General features: G+C 40.0%; 1 protein-coding gene across 4 annotated transcripts; it reads left to right on the forward strand.

The window, feature by feature from the left end:
• Nucleotides 1-1,644: 1,644 nt before the first annotated feature.
• TPR1 (Tetratricopeptide repeat (TPR)-like superfamily protein) lies at nt 1,645-14,573 on the forward strand. Of its 4 annotated transcripts, none has more exons than XM_088857666.1 (5): nt 1,645-1,925; nt 2,637-2,819; nt 5,655-5,781; nt 5,902-6,015; nt 14,052-14,573. In XM_088857666.1, exons 1-5 carry the CDS (start codon nt 1,704-1,706, stop codon nt 14,174-14,176), a joined length of 771 nt encoding a protein of 256 aa, XP_088713792.1. In that variant the 5' UTR covers nt 1,645-1,703; the 3' UTR covers nt 14,177-14,573. The 4 variants fall into 4 exon arrangements, with proteins under 4 accessions (XP_088713792.1, XP_020528474.1, XP_088713793.1 ...); XM_020672815.2 differs by having other exon boundaries at nt 14,061-14,573; XM_088857667.1 differs by having other exon boundaries at nt 2,640-2,819.
• Nucleotides 14,574-15,037: the final 464 nt, after the last annotated feature.

Below are 15,037 nucleotides of genomic sequence, written 5' to 3' on the forward strand. Positions count from 1 at the left end.
TGTTTTATTTTTTCCTTTTTTTTTTTCGTTTTAGATATAGAAATTAATTAAAATTAGTTATTTTATTGTTGGCACTGGGCTCCAATATGAGCTCTTTGGAAGAGTGGATATGTTATCTGTGAAGGAGTGCCCTTCGCTTCTGTTCTTGTGCCACGAGCAAGATGCAATAATTTTACCCCAAATTGTAATGCTTATCAAATGATTTAGCCCCCAAATAATTAGTGCTTTGATGAGAGCACACAACTCATTTACTCCTTGATATAAAAATCCATATAGGAGCATTTTTGTGACCTTATTTTGGAGATGTATCCTCTTCAACTTAACGACCAATTTCAAAAATAAAAATAAAAAAATAAAAATAATAATAAATAAATAGAAGAAAAAGAAAGAAGAAGAAAAGAAAGAGAAAGAAAAAGAAGAAATAACATTTTTAAACTTGAATATAGTCTCCAAAAGATATGATGCTCCTACGTGAGTATACTGTCTATTTACTCCTATAAAAAAATTGATTTTAGGACCCCAAATTTTTGGGATCTCACCTCCTTAACCCATAGATTAATTTCAATAAAAAAAAATCCTAATTGCACACTCTACATACTTGAAAAAATAAGATCTCAAAATTGAATAAGGACTGCCCAATTTTTAAAACATAAGACCGAAGTAATAGAAAACTCAAAATTCATTTTTTTCCCCCCCTTGAAGGTCTTCTAAACAAGGGAGTAGATATACACTATGCTCAGGTGGGAGCATATTTTGTACTCTCCTTGGAAAATAGTCCATCTCTCATATGGATTTGAGATCAAAATTAAGAAACTAGGATTACCAAGCTTATCAATACAAACAAGTTGTTAACATAATTACCCCAAAAAAAGAAAAGAAAAAAGTTAATGATAGAAAAACTCCAAGAAAAAAAACAAGTTAATAATGAAAGAAAAATACCTGTGGGTTCCTATTACCCTATTTTGTGTGATGTTTTTACCTCTTTTAGAAAAGAAGAGGTAGTTCATGCTAGGCCATTACTATCATAAGAAGAGCGAAAAAGATAATTATGGACTTTATTGTTTAGAAAGAAAAGAAAAAGAAGAAAGAGGTAGTTCATGCTCGGCTATTGCTCTTTTATGAAGAGTGAAAAAGATAACTATGGACCTTATTCGCAAAAAGAAAATAAATCTTGTAGATTCATGAACACTGGAGAATTAACCATCTAAATAATGTCTTACAATATATATTATTTTTAGAGCTCGAAATCTTAAATTTTTTTACGACCATAATAATCAAGATCTAAATAATTGTTTTAAGATATTTTAATACTAGAACTATATTTTTTATTTAATTTTGAGGTGAGGCTTTATTTTTTCATAAAAAATCGCCTTATTTTAACCTTTTGATAAATAAGTAAAAAACTTTTAGGGGTCCTAACTATAAATTCCCTTGTTTAATACCATACACCACGGATGTAAATCTCGAACTTATTGACCGACTTTTATTCCTTTCTTGAGAGGATATTTATGCCCCTAACTAGAAGCATATCCCTCTCTCTCTCTCTCTCTCTTTTCCCCACAGAAGCAGTTTATAGTTTGATTTTAGAGAGAAAGAGAGGCTCACTTTATTTGTTCGTCCAGAGAGAGAGAGGTGGGGAATATTAAGTGAGAGAATTTCTCATTGTTTCCGTTCTAGAGAGAGAGGAATTGAATCAGCGCGAGATGGTGACCATCGAACCAGCTAGCGGCCATGGAGACGAGAAGCAAAAGAAAAACTTTCAGGAGAATGGTAGCAGGGTCGAAGAGGCCCCTTCATCATCTCTCTCAGAGGAGAATCATCAAACCAGAGAAGGTGAAGGGTTCGAGACTGCAAGCGAAGGAGAAGAAGGCGATGAAAACGCTCATTCCTATGAGGATGCATTGACAGATGAACAGCAAATACAGGTGCCTTTCCCTCTCTCTATAATACCCATTTCATCTCTCTAGAGATAGTAGTTGTACTCTCTCTCTCTCTTATTCTCATTTCTGCTCTCTAGAATCAATAGTTATTTTTCTTCTTTCTGGTTAATGACTTGATTCGATTGAGAAATTCTTTCCGCACTGAATATTTCCCTATCGCTAGCTGATAAGAACTGATTCAGAAGTTGATTGTGAAACGCCAATAGGTGGTTTCAGTATCTCTGTAAATTTGTTTTCCTTTATTTCAGTTGGATCTTTCAAATTTTGATCTGTAATTTTTCACATTCGATCACCTATAAGAAAAAAAAAAAGCAAATTTGATGATTACTGAATGAGGTGAATGATCATACACGAGCAGCTACGAAGAGATACATACGCAGCGTTTTATAGAGGGAAGAAAAAAGATGGAAAATAAAATTAAGAATGTGAAATATTGGCAAAATTACAACATAGCAAAGAATTGTCTCTTTATTTTGGTTCGACTTTGGGATTCAAACCTTGGATCTTAGCTTTATTTTTTATTTGCTTTTTTTTAATCTTATCACTGAAGGTTTGATTGTTTTGATTTACGACCTCACCCATCCAAAAAAACAGGAAATGGTTTGAAGTCAGATTGGTTTGCAAGCGAGAAGTGTCATGTGATGTGATCTTTGGTGGCGGATTTCTAATATGTTTTTGGTTATTATTTTCTTGAAGCAGAGAGCGATAGCTCAAGCTAACGATTCAAAAAGTGAGGGCAATAAACTGTTTGGCGGTGGAAATTATGACGAGGCATTGACACAATATGCGCTTGCTTTGGAACTTTGCCCAGATTCGCCTTTATCATCCGAGATTCGTTCCATGTGTCATGCTAACCGAGCTGTCTGCTTTTCAAAATTGGTATACCCTATTTATATTTAATTTCTTGGCTTACCTGCTTGTTGAATTTGAACACTTTTCTTGGTTAAGCTGTCAAAGGCTCTTCCTCAAAAAGCAATTTCTTTCTTCTTTTGTCTTTGTTATGAACATTAGAATGCATCCCTCAATGAATAATTGCTGGGTAGGTTGAGTGGAGCCTGCTATATATGTAGATTTTGTCTATTTTCTGCTTCTTTGTTTTTGTTATTGTGACTGTCGCTATTCTTTTTCTATTGGTACTCAAGTTCTTTTAGGGCGTGTTTGATTTGGTGAAACTTTTGGTCTTCCACTACCCAAGTGCCACTTTAATCGGCTTCCATATTTGTTTGTGCCTCATGGAAGCTGATTTTAGGAAGAATGATATTCCATGCTCAACGTCTTTTGACGTTGATTTGTGGAAGTCATCCCTTCCATGTCAAGCATGAGGGGGCTTTGGCACCCCCCCTCTTCCACAAACAAACATGGCCTTAAGTTTTTTAGGTGAGAACATATTTTTGTACATATCATTGTGAAAGAGTTGGTGGGGAATGTGTTGAGAATCTTGTGTAGTTAAAGCCCCCAAAAAATTTCTTAAGGGTGCTGCTTCATTTGGGGATGCTTGTGTTATCTGTTTACTTGAAAATCAGTAAGTGAATTTGGAGTCAGAAGAATGTTATGTTACCAGGAGCTCAATCTCATTTGTAATGCTATAATTTCCTCCAACTTTTCATTGTGTTAAACTTTGGTGTTGTAGTTTGATATGTAAACTGAACTTGTTTCTTGAACTTTCAATTTGCTATTCTTCTATGGCCTATATGCTCTAAAATCTGTTCTCCTCCCCCAATTAAATTTAGCATTAACACCTTTGGGTGTGCCGCTCCTCGGCTTATCCAATCTTGCAATAAGTCCTCTGCCCTTACTGCCTTTTAGACTGATGTTATTCTAACTTGTTGGATGGCTCAAAGGGGAGTCCCTAATTCCATGAGAATTTCCTTTTTGAAATGATGCAATTCCGTGATTGTACCCTGAAATAGATAACCCATTTGAATTTTGTTGTTGTTATTTTATTTTGTTGGCTTTAGGCACATTCTTGGGGAAGCAAGCTTGATACTTTTTCTGAATTGAGAGGAAAGCTTGATACAAATATCTTAGAGAGGCAAACCTGATGGTTTTATGCTACCTTAATTTTTGCTCTCTTTCCCATAACAATCTGTTTGAATTGTCATTTTAAAAAAACGTTTTGTTTTATGATTTCAGTATCAATCAAAAAGGGGAAAAAATTGAGATGTTGCTCGCCTTGATGCATCTTCAATCATCATCCTCGCATCGATCATCATCGTCAAAGCCTTTTCCCAACTAATAGGGCCGGCTACACGAATCCTGGTCCGTCATTCTATTCTATTAAGAGTCATACCCTCAGTGAGGTCATAGGTCCTTATATCTTTTCTCACTACTTCCAACCATATCCTTTTGGGCCTACCTTTTTCCTTTTTTGAGCGTTCCAGTTGAACTAATTCGCCCTTTCTTACAGGAGTTGTATTGGGTCTGCGCCACACATGGCCAACCCACCTAAGTCTATGGTCATACATCTTATCACCTATTGGTGTCACACCTAAATTTTCCCGAATGTATTCATTTCAAATTATATCCTTTCTTGTCTTGCCATTCATCCATCTCAACATCTTCATCTCTGATACACTCATTCTATGGGTATATTGTTTTTTGACCGCCTAAACATTCTGCTCCATAGAGCAAAGTTGTTCTCACAGCTGTCCTATAGAACTTGCCTTTCAACTTCATAGGTATGCAACAAGTACATAGAATTCCGGTTTCACATTTTCGAAGCGCTAATTCTATGTGCAACATCGTCATCAATCTCTCCATTTTCCTCAATCTCTCATCCAATTGTCCAAATTTTTTTTGTTTATCAATATCAATATTATACTCGAACAGCCTTAAAAGGCAATACCTCCGAATAATATAGCAGTTTGCTAGAACACGACTTCTTTCATTGAGTTCAGCACCATTGGGGGAATCTCTACATCTCTTTGCCTTTCCACTAGAAATTGCACCATGCCTTGTCAATTTTCTGATGAGCCACTAAAGTCCAATTTGCCACCCTAACCGCATCCTAGCTTGCCAACTGTGTTCACAACAAAATTGTTAACTGATACCTTATATTTTGCGAATTCACCAATTATGTTTGAGGTGATCCAGTTGTAATTACTAGGACTATGAGGTTGAGCATCATGGAAGTATGTGAATTTAGAAATGTTCATGCTTCTTGTTGAATGCCATCAATACAGTATAGAATCAGCATGTAGAAGGCTGAACTGGTGCTGGCATTGAATATATATAATGCTTCTTCTGAACAAGGCTATCCAATTGGTTGCATTCAAAGCAAGTGGCAATCCCTGACTAGGGGAGTTATTGTATCAGGTAATCAAGTGGATGGAGGAAATATGGAGTGGGGAGGATTAAGACTTTGATACAATCTTACTGGAAGTTCGAAAGGTCACTGTGATATTGTAGATTCACTAGAAGCTCATAACCTGTTATTGCCCAACCCTCAATTAAGGTCATGGTCCAGTATAAGGTTGTTTAGATTAACTTGGAAATGGCACATCTGTTGAGGTCATCTTGATTCAGTATATGTATCCTTTGTGCATTATCACACTTCCACAAGAATCTTTGCTAGACCAATTCTTCTCAAGCAATCTCTCTCTCTCTGTGGTATTTTACTATCATTAGTGGACATTAAGTTTCTGATCAGTTGTGTCCTTTAATTATTTCAATGTTTTAGCAATTATAATTTTGAACTGCTATAAATACTTTCAGGGAAGAGATACAGAGACAGTAAAAGAATGCACGGAAGCATTGAAGCTGAATCCTACTTATGTGAAAGCTTTGCTCAGGAGAGCAGAGGCCAATGAAAAACTTGAGAACTTTGAAGAGGCTATTGCAGGTATTGAGAATTATGGGCAAGTTCTCACAAAGTATATTGACATGAAATCATGTACATTTCATTTAAGACCTTTTTTCTTTTGCTTATTGTTTCAGTTGTAAAATTTCTGATTTTCCTCAGATAGGAAGAGGATCTTGGAGCTTGATCCTGCCAATGAGCAATCTAGAAGAGCCATAGGACGCTTAGAGCCACTGGCTGCAGAAAAGAGAGAAAAGATGAAGGAAGAGATGATTGGTATGACCAATTAAGAATTTTCTTTGATTATGTGCTCCACCTTTCTATTAAATATTTGACATATGACCTTTCAGTGAGTTGTGTGCAAATTGGGTTTTTCAAATAACTAACAACCGAGAAGCTCTCTTGTTTCTCTGAAGAAACAAAGAAATTCTTGGCCTGGATGGGACTGTGTTTCAAAATATCAGGGGTCCTGCACCTGACACAATTGCTCATTAGAGCTTGATATCTGCAAAGAGTTAGATATTCGAGTCATGTATTTGTTTCCTTATATTGATAGTTCTACTCTCCTTATGGATGTATTCAAAAGAAATAAGAAGGTTGGGGATTCTTATTAGCTTTAAGATGCTGAATAAGAGATGTTGCATGTGGGCTCACTATTCAAGACCTGATATTCTTTAGCTGGGGTAATCTAATCATCCAGAACTCAGGAGCCTTACCTTGAATATTTGACATGGGTGCAAGTACTCGATTATTAGATCTGTCACTTCTATCTCAAATCACCCCTATAATCCTTCTTTAACTTTCTGCAAATCCCTTAAGGATCACAGTAAATCTCATTTCCACATGTAATGAGGACATCCTGGTCTTCCATTGGGAAAAATTGTTTTCTTATTTACATTTTTGAGGGAAAACATGAGAGGAATTAGGGTTTTATATTGATAATTTTGTGGGAGAGTGAAACTAAGGGTATTTATGCCTTTTGAAGTCGTAGAGAATTAATTATAGAGAGAAAAAAGTTTTAGAGAATTCAAGGGTAGTTTATTCCTTTTATTATTTTATTTTGACTAGGGGTATTTTAAGTCATTATGTATTTATGTTTAAGACAATTTGTACAAAAAGGCCATGCAGGAATGTCAAGCCCTTGTTTATTTTTTAGAACTTTAAGAGCCAACAAGAAAAAAGAAACTAGAAAGGGCTTCCTGCCTTCTTTGATTGAAGGCCATATAGAAGGTTGGCTAGCACCTCTCCAGGTCCGTCCCTTCCAAGTTGTTCTTTAATTTCTTCTTCTCTTCTTTCTCCTCCATTTCTTTGTCTCCTTTCTTCCATTTTCTTTTCCTAAATTCCTTTTTCTTTCCATTCTTATTCCTTCTTTCGTTCATTTTTTTCCCCTTTTAACCAATTGTTTTCTTTTTACTTTTTCCATTTTGTTTCCCTTTTTTTTTTGTCCTCTTCCTCTATTTCTTTTTCCCCATTTTCTATCTCCCTTTTCCTTGTTATTTTCTGGTTCTACACATCCCATTTGAAGAATCTATCAAAACCTTAAAGAAATAATCCATAGGTCCTCATAATTAACCAAAACCAGTGTTACCTTGATATGCCAGAGGATGGCGTTAGGTGTCGACACTTAAAGACACGGCCCCGACATGTAGGTGTCCGCTGATGTCGTTATTTTTCTGGTACAGTATAGATACTTTAATTGAAAGTGTGGTGCAACTTTTGACATATAATTCTAGGTTTCCACCTGGGAGAGCTTGTATTTTGCCTTTGGCAGGTCCATGGTTCGAATCTCATAGCTTGCAATGCTCTCTTTCTCTCTCTCTGTTCTTTATTCTTTAGCAATAAAAAGGTGTATTATACTCACGGTGAATGGAATGCGTCTCTAACTGTTCCACACCGTCACATGCTACCATGTCTCCATATGTTGTTGAATTTAAATGAAGGGGCAACTTAAATAATATATACTTAACATAATATTTTATTAGTTGTAAAAATTATGCTTACAGTGAGATTTGAATTCTCACCACCTTGCATCAAAAAACACCACCATATGGTCTACCATCTCACCAACCACTTAAGTAATGTTATAAAATGGAATACTATACTATATAAATACAATATTTACTTATAAAAAAATAAATTGTGTCTAGCGGTACTGGCATTTTGTTCTACGTACTAGTCAATTGAGACACTTGTAGACAGTGATCCTGCTGTTTCCAAGTTAGAACCCTACTTTCTACCCGCCATTAACTTCTACACCTAAGAACTAGTTGTGTAAACCTTCTGGAATTAATTTTAAGTTATTATACACCCCCTTCCTCTCTCTAGGTCCTAACGTAGTTTTAGATTTGGTTGGATGATTAATTTACAGAATGCTTATCTAGATTTTTGGATGATTACCTTTTGTTTGCTGAAGTTGTAGTACTTATTCTTATTTGAATTTGAAGTGTTCTCCAAATGTGTTTAGGATCTTGAAATTGAAGATTAGTGAGTTGCTGATCTTAGGTTACAACATCATCCATACAATTGAAGCCGTTGGGGCATCTCTCAGCTCCTTAGTTGTATGATTCAACTCCTAAATTGCTCAACTCTCAACTCTCAAAGAAACGATTTTGGCTCAGTAGAGGTTTACTCTGAATGGAATGGAGCTAATCCATTCCTACCCATATCCAAATTAGCTGATCTATCAGTCAACATAACGGCTTCCCTGATCAAGTGGTTTACCTCCATTATCTCACATTGCTTATCAGTTCTGAGTTTCTTTGAAAGAGCTGTCCATCGTGCATGAAGCAATCTTTAGGCACTGTGTTACACATTCCCATGATCCCATGTGGGTGGCTCATGTCCTACCAAACCAGCCTTGTAAAGTTCCCACCAACTTATCATACTTAACAAATTTAACTATTTTCATTGGGTGCTGCCAGTGAATGGAGAAGGTACCGCATGAATAAGAGGATTTTTTGATATTTCTTAAGTTGTGTAGGGAATATTTTTGTGCTGATCTTGATAATTCTCTTCCATATATTAGAATTGTTTTATGCATGAATAAGTCTTTATAATCGCACACATAACTTTATTTATCAATAAAGATTTTTGTTTTTTTTGTTTAAGTTAACATTGAATTAAGAGGGAGAAGGGAGAAGGGAGACAGGGTTTCAAGGAGAGAGCCCACAAGCCGGGCCTCTTAACCAAAAATGGGGTAACCTCTGAGAAGAGGTCCTGTACAAAAAATGGGGTCTAGTAATAGAGCCTTAACACACAAACAGAGGCCTCAACACCGATGTACAAAAGCAGGCAGTAACTGGTGTTGCAAATACAATCTCAAAAGGCAAAAAGAAGTCATGTCTAGGAAATAAGGAGGCCGAGAACTAAAAAGTGGCCGCGACAAGTGCGATCGCTCCTCCTTAGCTAGGTGGTCCACGAAGCCATTTGAATCCCTCCAAATATGCGTTCATGAGAAGACTGTAGACCTACAAAGGTGAGAGATCTCATAAAAAATAGGAGCGAGGTACCAGGGAGGGGTAAGTAGACCAGCAGCCCAAGAAACTATTTTGCGTGCGTCCCCTTCTACCAGCAGGGGTTGGCCCCACTCAAGATCGAAAGCTTGAGATATGTGAGCAAAGCCAGAGATTCAGCGAGCTGTGAATCAGCTTGACCGATGTGTTTGGAGAAAGATGCCAGAGTATTCCCTTGGTGATCTCTGAACACCCCCCTACCCCGGATGGGCCAGGATTCCCAAGGGAACATCCATCGAAATTGAACTTAATAGCACTAGGCGGAGGAGGGGACCAACCCCCATGTCAAGTGGGGCGACGGTGTAGGAGCCGGAGGACTTGCTGCCAGTTCGAGAAGAACAAAGAGGAGGAGAGATCCTTAAAGACATTGTGATTAGTGGCCCAGAAGGTCACTAAAGTGTGGATCTTGTGAAAACAAAGCAGTGGTTTCACTATAGAGTCCACAAAAGATTCTTGCGTTCCTTTCCGTCCACAGGACCCATATCGTGGCCTCTATGGAGGCCTTCCAAAGGATACTACCAACTTTGGGCCAGGGGAAGTCGTCGGCTAAGTTGAAAGGGCCAGTGATGGAAGTGGGCATAACCCAAGACAAGCGAAAAAGGCTCAAAAGCCTACTCCACAGGTTGTAAGCTAAGTCATAGTGAATGACGAGGTGAGGATGGTTCTATTCTTCACTGAGGCATAGAACACAACGATTCGGGATAGTGCCCTACGCTTAAGCTGGTCCACTGTTAGCGCACTTTCAGAGCAAGCTATCCAATTGAAAGCTTGCACTTTCGGGGGGTGCTATCGAGGACCAAACGTTGGACACCAGCGAGAAGGGGGTTGGAGTAGCCTTTTGTAGAACGATGAGACTGAGAAGGAACCCGATGCATCTGGGGTCCAAATGATCCTATTTGATCTGGAGAATGCGAGGAAGGTATCATGAAGCAAGGCTGAGAGGGAAATAAAGTCCAGGAGTTCAGCATCAGAGAAAGGGCGTCTAAAAGAGGGGTTCCAAACCCTACGATTACCGGCAGCTGGTAGTTCTTCCGATACCCAAGAGGAAGAACAAGAACAAAGAGGGGTAACAATCCCTAAGGGGTGTGTTGCCTAACCAGGGTCAGACCAGAATCGAACCTTGCTGCCGGCCTTGGGTGGAGCCAGATGAATTGTTTAAATTTAGAGAGGACCGAGAGGGTAGCTTTCCAGGCTCCCGAAGATCTACTTGAGGACCTCCCCTCTGGTAGCCATGCTTACGCTAGGATTCTATACTTGCGGCGAAACACTTCTTACCAGCGCAGATTTGAATTATTCGCCAAATGCCACCACCATTTTCCCAACAAAGCCGGATTATGTTTTCTTATAGAGCGAATCCCTAGCCCTCCCTGATGTTTTAGGTAGGCAAACTCTGTCCCAGGCAACAAGATGGAACTTTTTTTACTCGGGCTCCCTTGACCAGAGGAAAGTCCGATTGGCAACTACTGCAGGCATATGAAAGAGGGACATGAGATAGACGAGGCTGTTGGATAGCGTTGCCTTTATGAGGGTGGTTCTTCCTGCAAAGGACAGGAACCTCCCCTTCCAACCAGCTAGCCGACGGTCAAACTTTGTCAATAACATTTGACCACTGTCTCTTCTTTGGTTTACATATGCCCAGAGGCATCCCCAAATAGCTGGTTGGGATCCACTTTACATTGCCAATCTGGAATCAAAGCTCTTGTTTCGTCGGGGGTGAGAGAGACCCATATCATTGTGGACTTTTCCATATTCACTTTGAATCTAGTAGCGAACTCAAAACACCTGAGGATTAAACAGAGGCATTCGACATCCTCAAAGGTGGAATCAATGAACACCAGAGTGTCATCAGCGTATTGCAAGTGGGAGACCGAGGGTCCCCTTGAACTGCTATTGAACCCATGCAATAAGTCCGCCTGGTATAAACGGGAGATTGATTGGCTGAAAACTTCGGCTACAATGGAGAATAGAAAAGGGGACAAAGGGTCTCCTTGGCGAAGACCCCTAGAAGAGGGGAAGAAACCTTTAGGCGAGCCGTTGATCAAAATGGAAAAGTGGGGGTTTGAATAGCAACCCCTCATCCACCTCCTCCAATGGTCCCCAAACCCCATTCTACCCATTGTTTCATCCAAAAGTGACCAATCTACATGGTCGTAGACCTTCTCCCAACCAATCTTGAAGATGAGGCCAAGTTTTTTTTGTAAGTGACGGGAATGAAGGCACTCATGTGCTACCATTACACGAATCTGTCAATCCTTAATAAAGGCACTTTGGGAGAGGGAGATGACCAATTGTAGCACTTCTTTCAATCTTCGGGACCAGAGCAATGAATGTCTCATTCATTGCTTTGTGCAGGATGCCCATATGGTGAAATTCTTCAAAAAAGTTAAGGAAGTCCGTCGTGAAAGTCTCTCAAAAGGCCTTGAATGGGGCTAGGGGAAAGCCATCTGGCCCTAGCGCTTTATCCTTGCCAAGGTCGGAGATAGCTTTCAAGATTTCTGGTTCAAAGAAAGGGCGTTCCAACCAAGTAGTCCATTCGAGAGGAAGTGAGTGGAATTGTAGGTCCCCCTTTCTCGGTCTAGGGTTTAAGGGTGCCGAGTAGAGGTCTCAGTAAAAAGATAGAATCGTTGCTTCCACTTGGTCTGGCTGAACCAGGATGGAGTTTCCAACTTTGAGGAGGATATAGAGTTATCCTGACACGCCGGCAATCAGCAATCCGATGAAAGAAGCCAGTGTTGTGGTTTCCCAGGCGAAGCCATTTCACCCTGGACCTCTGGAACTAGAAGATTTCTTCTTTCTTAAGGGTGGAAAAATATTCCAGCTTGTGTTGAGATCTGAGGTTGATTTCAGCGGGGGATAGGGATCTGGTTTCCTCTAAGCTATCATGCTCAGTGAAGCTTTCAAGAGGGAAAAGTTCCCAGGAATGGTCCTGCGTCAATCTTTAAGAGATTTTTTAAGGTGTTGAATCCTTCCCAAGACAAAAGGGGCATACGAATGCCACCAGAGGGGAATGAGGGATGCAAGAGAAGGGTCTTCCAACTAAAACATTTTGACCCTGAAAGGTTTAGGCCCTCTCAGGACCGGTTGGGTATCCAGAAGGATTGGGCAGTGGTCCGATGTAGGTTTTGGTAGGGCCAACGAGTTCGAACTTGGGAAGGATTCATCCCAGGGCCGGGACGGCAAGAACCTGTCTAGTTTGGAAAGGGTTGGCTGAGCAGAATGGTCCGACCAGGTGAAGAGATTCCCTTCGAGGGGAATATCCAGGAGATCATTTCTGGAGATGAAATCTTCGAAGTCTGCCATGCCTGCAGAGAAATTGGGGTTAGAATTCTTTTCAAACGACCATCTGGTAATGTTGACGTCCCCTCCCAAACACCAAATGGGGTGTGGGAGAGAAGCTACACGGTCAAGTTCTTCCCAAAAAGCAGTTCTGAGAGCAGTCGAGTTCGTACCATAGACTGCTGTGAATTTCCAGGGGAGGCCGTCCGTAAGTCTAACTAGGATGGCGGTGACAGAAAAGTTTCCAATAAGGGAGGACTGAAGGGAATGCTCTGATGGATTCCAGATCAACCAGATGCCCCCTAAAGCTCCTAAAGCAGCCTGGGATAGCCACTGACAAGGTCTTCGTCCCCAGACCTGACGGATAAGTTGCAAGGAGGGGTCCGGCATTTTGGTTTCAGTGAGCGTAAGGATAGACGGGCCGTGTTTGGTACACAGATCCCTGGCAGCGTTTCCTTTAGGCAGTTGGCCCAAACCCTTGACATTTTATGAGATGAGCTTCATGAGGAGACAGGGGGGTTGGGACAGACTGCCAGTCTTGGAGACCTCCTACAAAGGGGGCCGATGGTGGGAACTAGCACAATGACTTGAGTGGGTGGTCCAGAGGGGGCCCTATTGTCATAGTTAATACTGGAGTAAAGGTTAAGAACCTCCCTCCATCCCTTGATTCTTACCTTGAGGCGACTTTGAGCATCGGCCTTGATGAAACGGTGGAAAGGGTCGTCGGGGCTTTAGGAGGAAAGCCCATTACCCTGAGAAGTTCCAAGAAGTCTCCATGTCCACGATCAATACCTTCGACGAAAGCCGAGTCAATAGAAGAGGGCGGGGTGTTGGAGTCTGGGACCTGCCAGCCGGAGAGGGAGCCGCAGAGGCCCAACAAGAGTTATCAGCATAAGGGGAGAGTGATGGATTAGGTGGGTACGAGGAGTGCAGGTCCAAGGGTAAATCAGGGTAAGGTTCAGGGGTTGAGGAGGTCAAGGGAAGGTTGGAAGCACGGGGTTAGAGGAAAGAACAGAAGGGGATAGGGTGGGAGCGGGCAGAGACACCAACAGGGGAAGGGAGGGGGTTGGGTGAGCCGAGGGTGACAGCGGGGTACCAGGGGTGGCAGCAGGGTCCGGGGATGGGGGAGGAGAAGAGAGCGCCGGGGACACAGGTAACATGGAGAGGTCAGACCGGGGAGCAAGTTATCTGTAAAATCTAAATCTTACCTAGGCATGCAACATTGACCATACGAGTTTTTTGACACTGAGGGAAGATTAAAAATTTTCACATAGTTTTTGGACAAGGAAGCGTAATCGTTTGTTCAATGTTGCATTGACAAAATGGTTATTGCAGCAGTGGAGGCATTCCCATTTTCATTTTGCGTTGAATGATTTAATTATTGAAAAATGGCCAAAAGGGCCTTTGTTATGTTTTAGGAGCACACTCTCACCAAACATTCCATGAAAGTTACTTCTCTTAAAAGAAAAGTTTACAAATTCTTTTATGCCTTCTGTGAATTTCAGTGCTTGATTTTTGCTGAAGTAACTGCAGGTAAATTGAAAGACCTTGGAAATTCGATATTGGGCCGTTTCGGCATGAGCGTGGACAATTTCAAAGCTGTTAAAGATCCAAACACTGGATCGTACTCCATCAACTTCCAGCGTTAGAACCCGATGTTGTAAATCCCTCTTTCCCCTTGTTATTACTTGACCCATAAAACAAATGAATATGTCTCAGTTGAAGGCAATGAAAGCGATGAAGAAGATTTTGTGTTTTAACATCAAGAAGACAATCCATTCTGGATGATGGAGGCAACATGATATGATCCATTATGTTTTTGGAGCTTGAATGTACTATTTTCGTCTTTATATTTATTTTGAAGAACATCGATTGTTAAAATTCTGGCACAAATGTGCATCTTGAGTGTTGCCTTTCTAATTATGGAGCAATTAGTAATTATAAATTCAGTTGGGCTGTATAATGTGGATGAATCGCGGGCCCAACTTTCTTAAGTATGGGGTGAATCTTTTCTCTACGAAATTGGTGGTTTTTTGAGACTGCAAATCGGGTTTTGGCATGAATATTTGTTTTATCTTTCAATTAATTTGCTCATTTCATTGTCGTAGGAAAGGAAGCGTGAAGATTGCTGGTTACACGTCTGTGTTAATCATGGTTCTTTTGCAGTTAAGAAATGATTAAAATGTCTCTAGCTATTGATATTCAACATATTAAGAAATATTAATTTATTAATATTTTGATATTTTGAATTCAAATAAAAAATCTAAAAATAAAAATAGTAAAAGAATCTAATATAGAATTGAAATATTGAATTGAATTATTTTATTTGAATATTCTATTCAACACGTCTTGGATTAATTGATTTCGTTGTTTATGTATTTATTTGTTTTCTCTGAGTGGCTCTTTGCATGGAGTGGCGGCCACAAGTCAGCTCCGCCCATTAAAATGGCCACTGGCTGGACTGTTCACCCAATCGGACAATCTCAAGTAAATAAAAATTCAAAAAATTA

Source organism: Amborella trichopoda, chromosome 2, assembly GCF_054954075.1.
Source record: "Amborella trichopoda isolate Santa Cruz 75 chromosome 2, AtrichopodaSantaCruz75HAP2 v2.0, whole genome shotgun sequence".
NCBI lineage: Eukaryota > Viridiplantae > Streptophyta > Magnoliopsida > Amborellales > Amborellaceae > Amborella > Amborella trichopoda.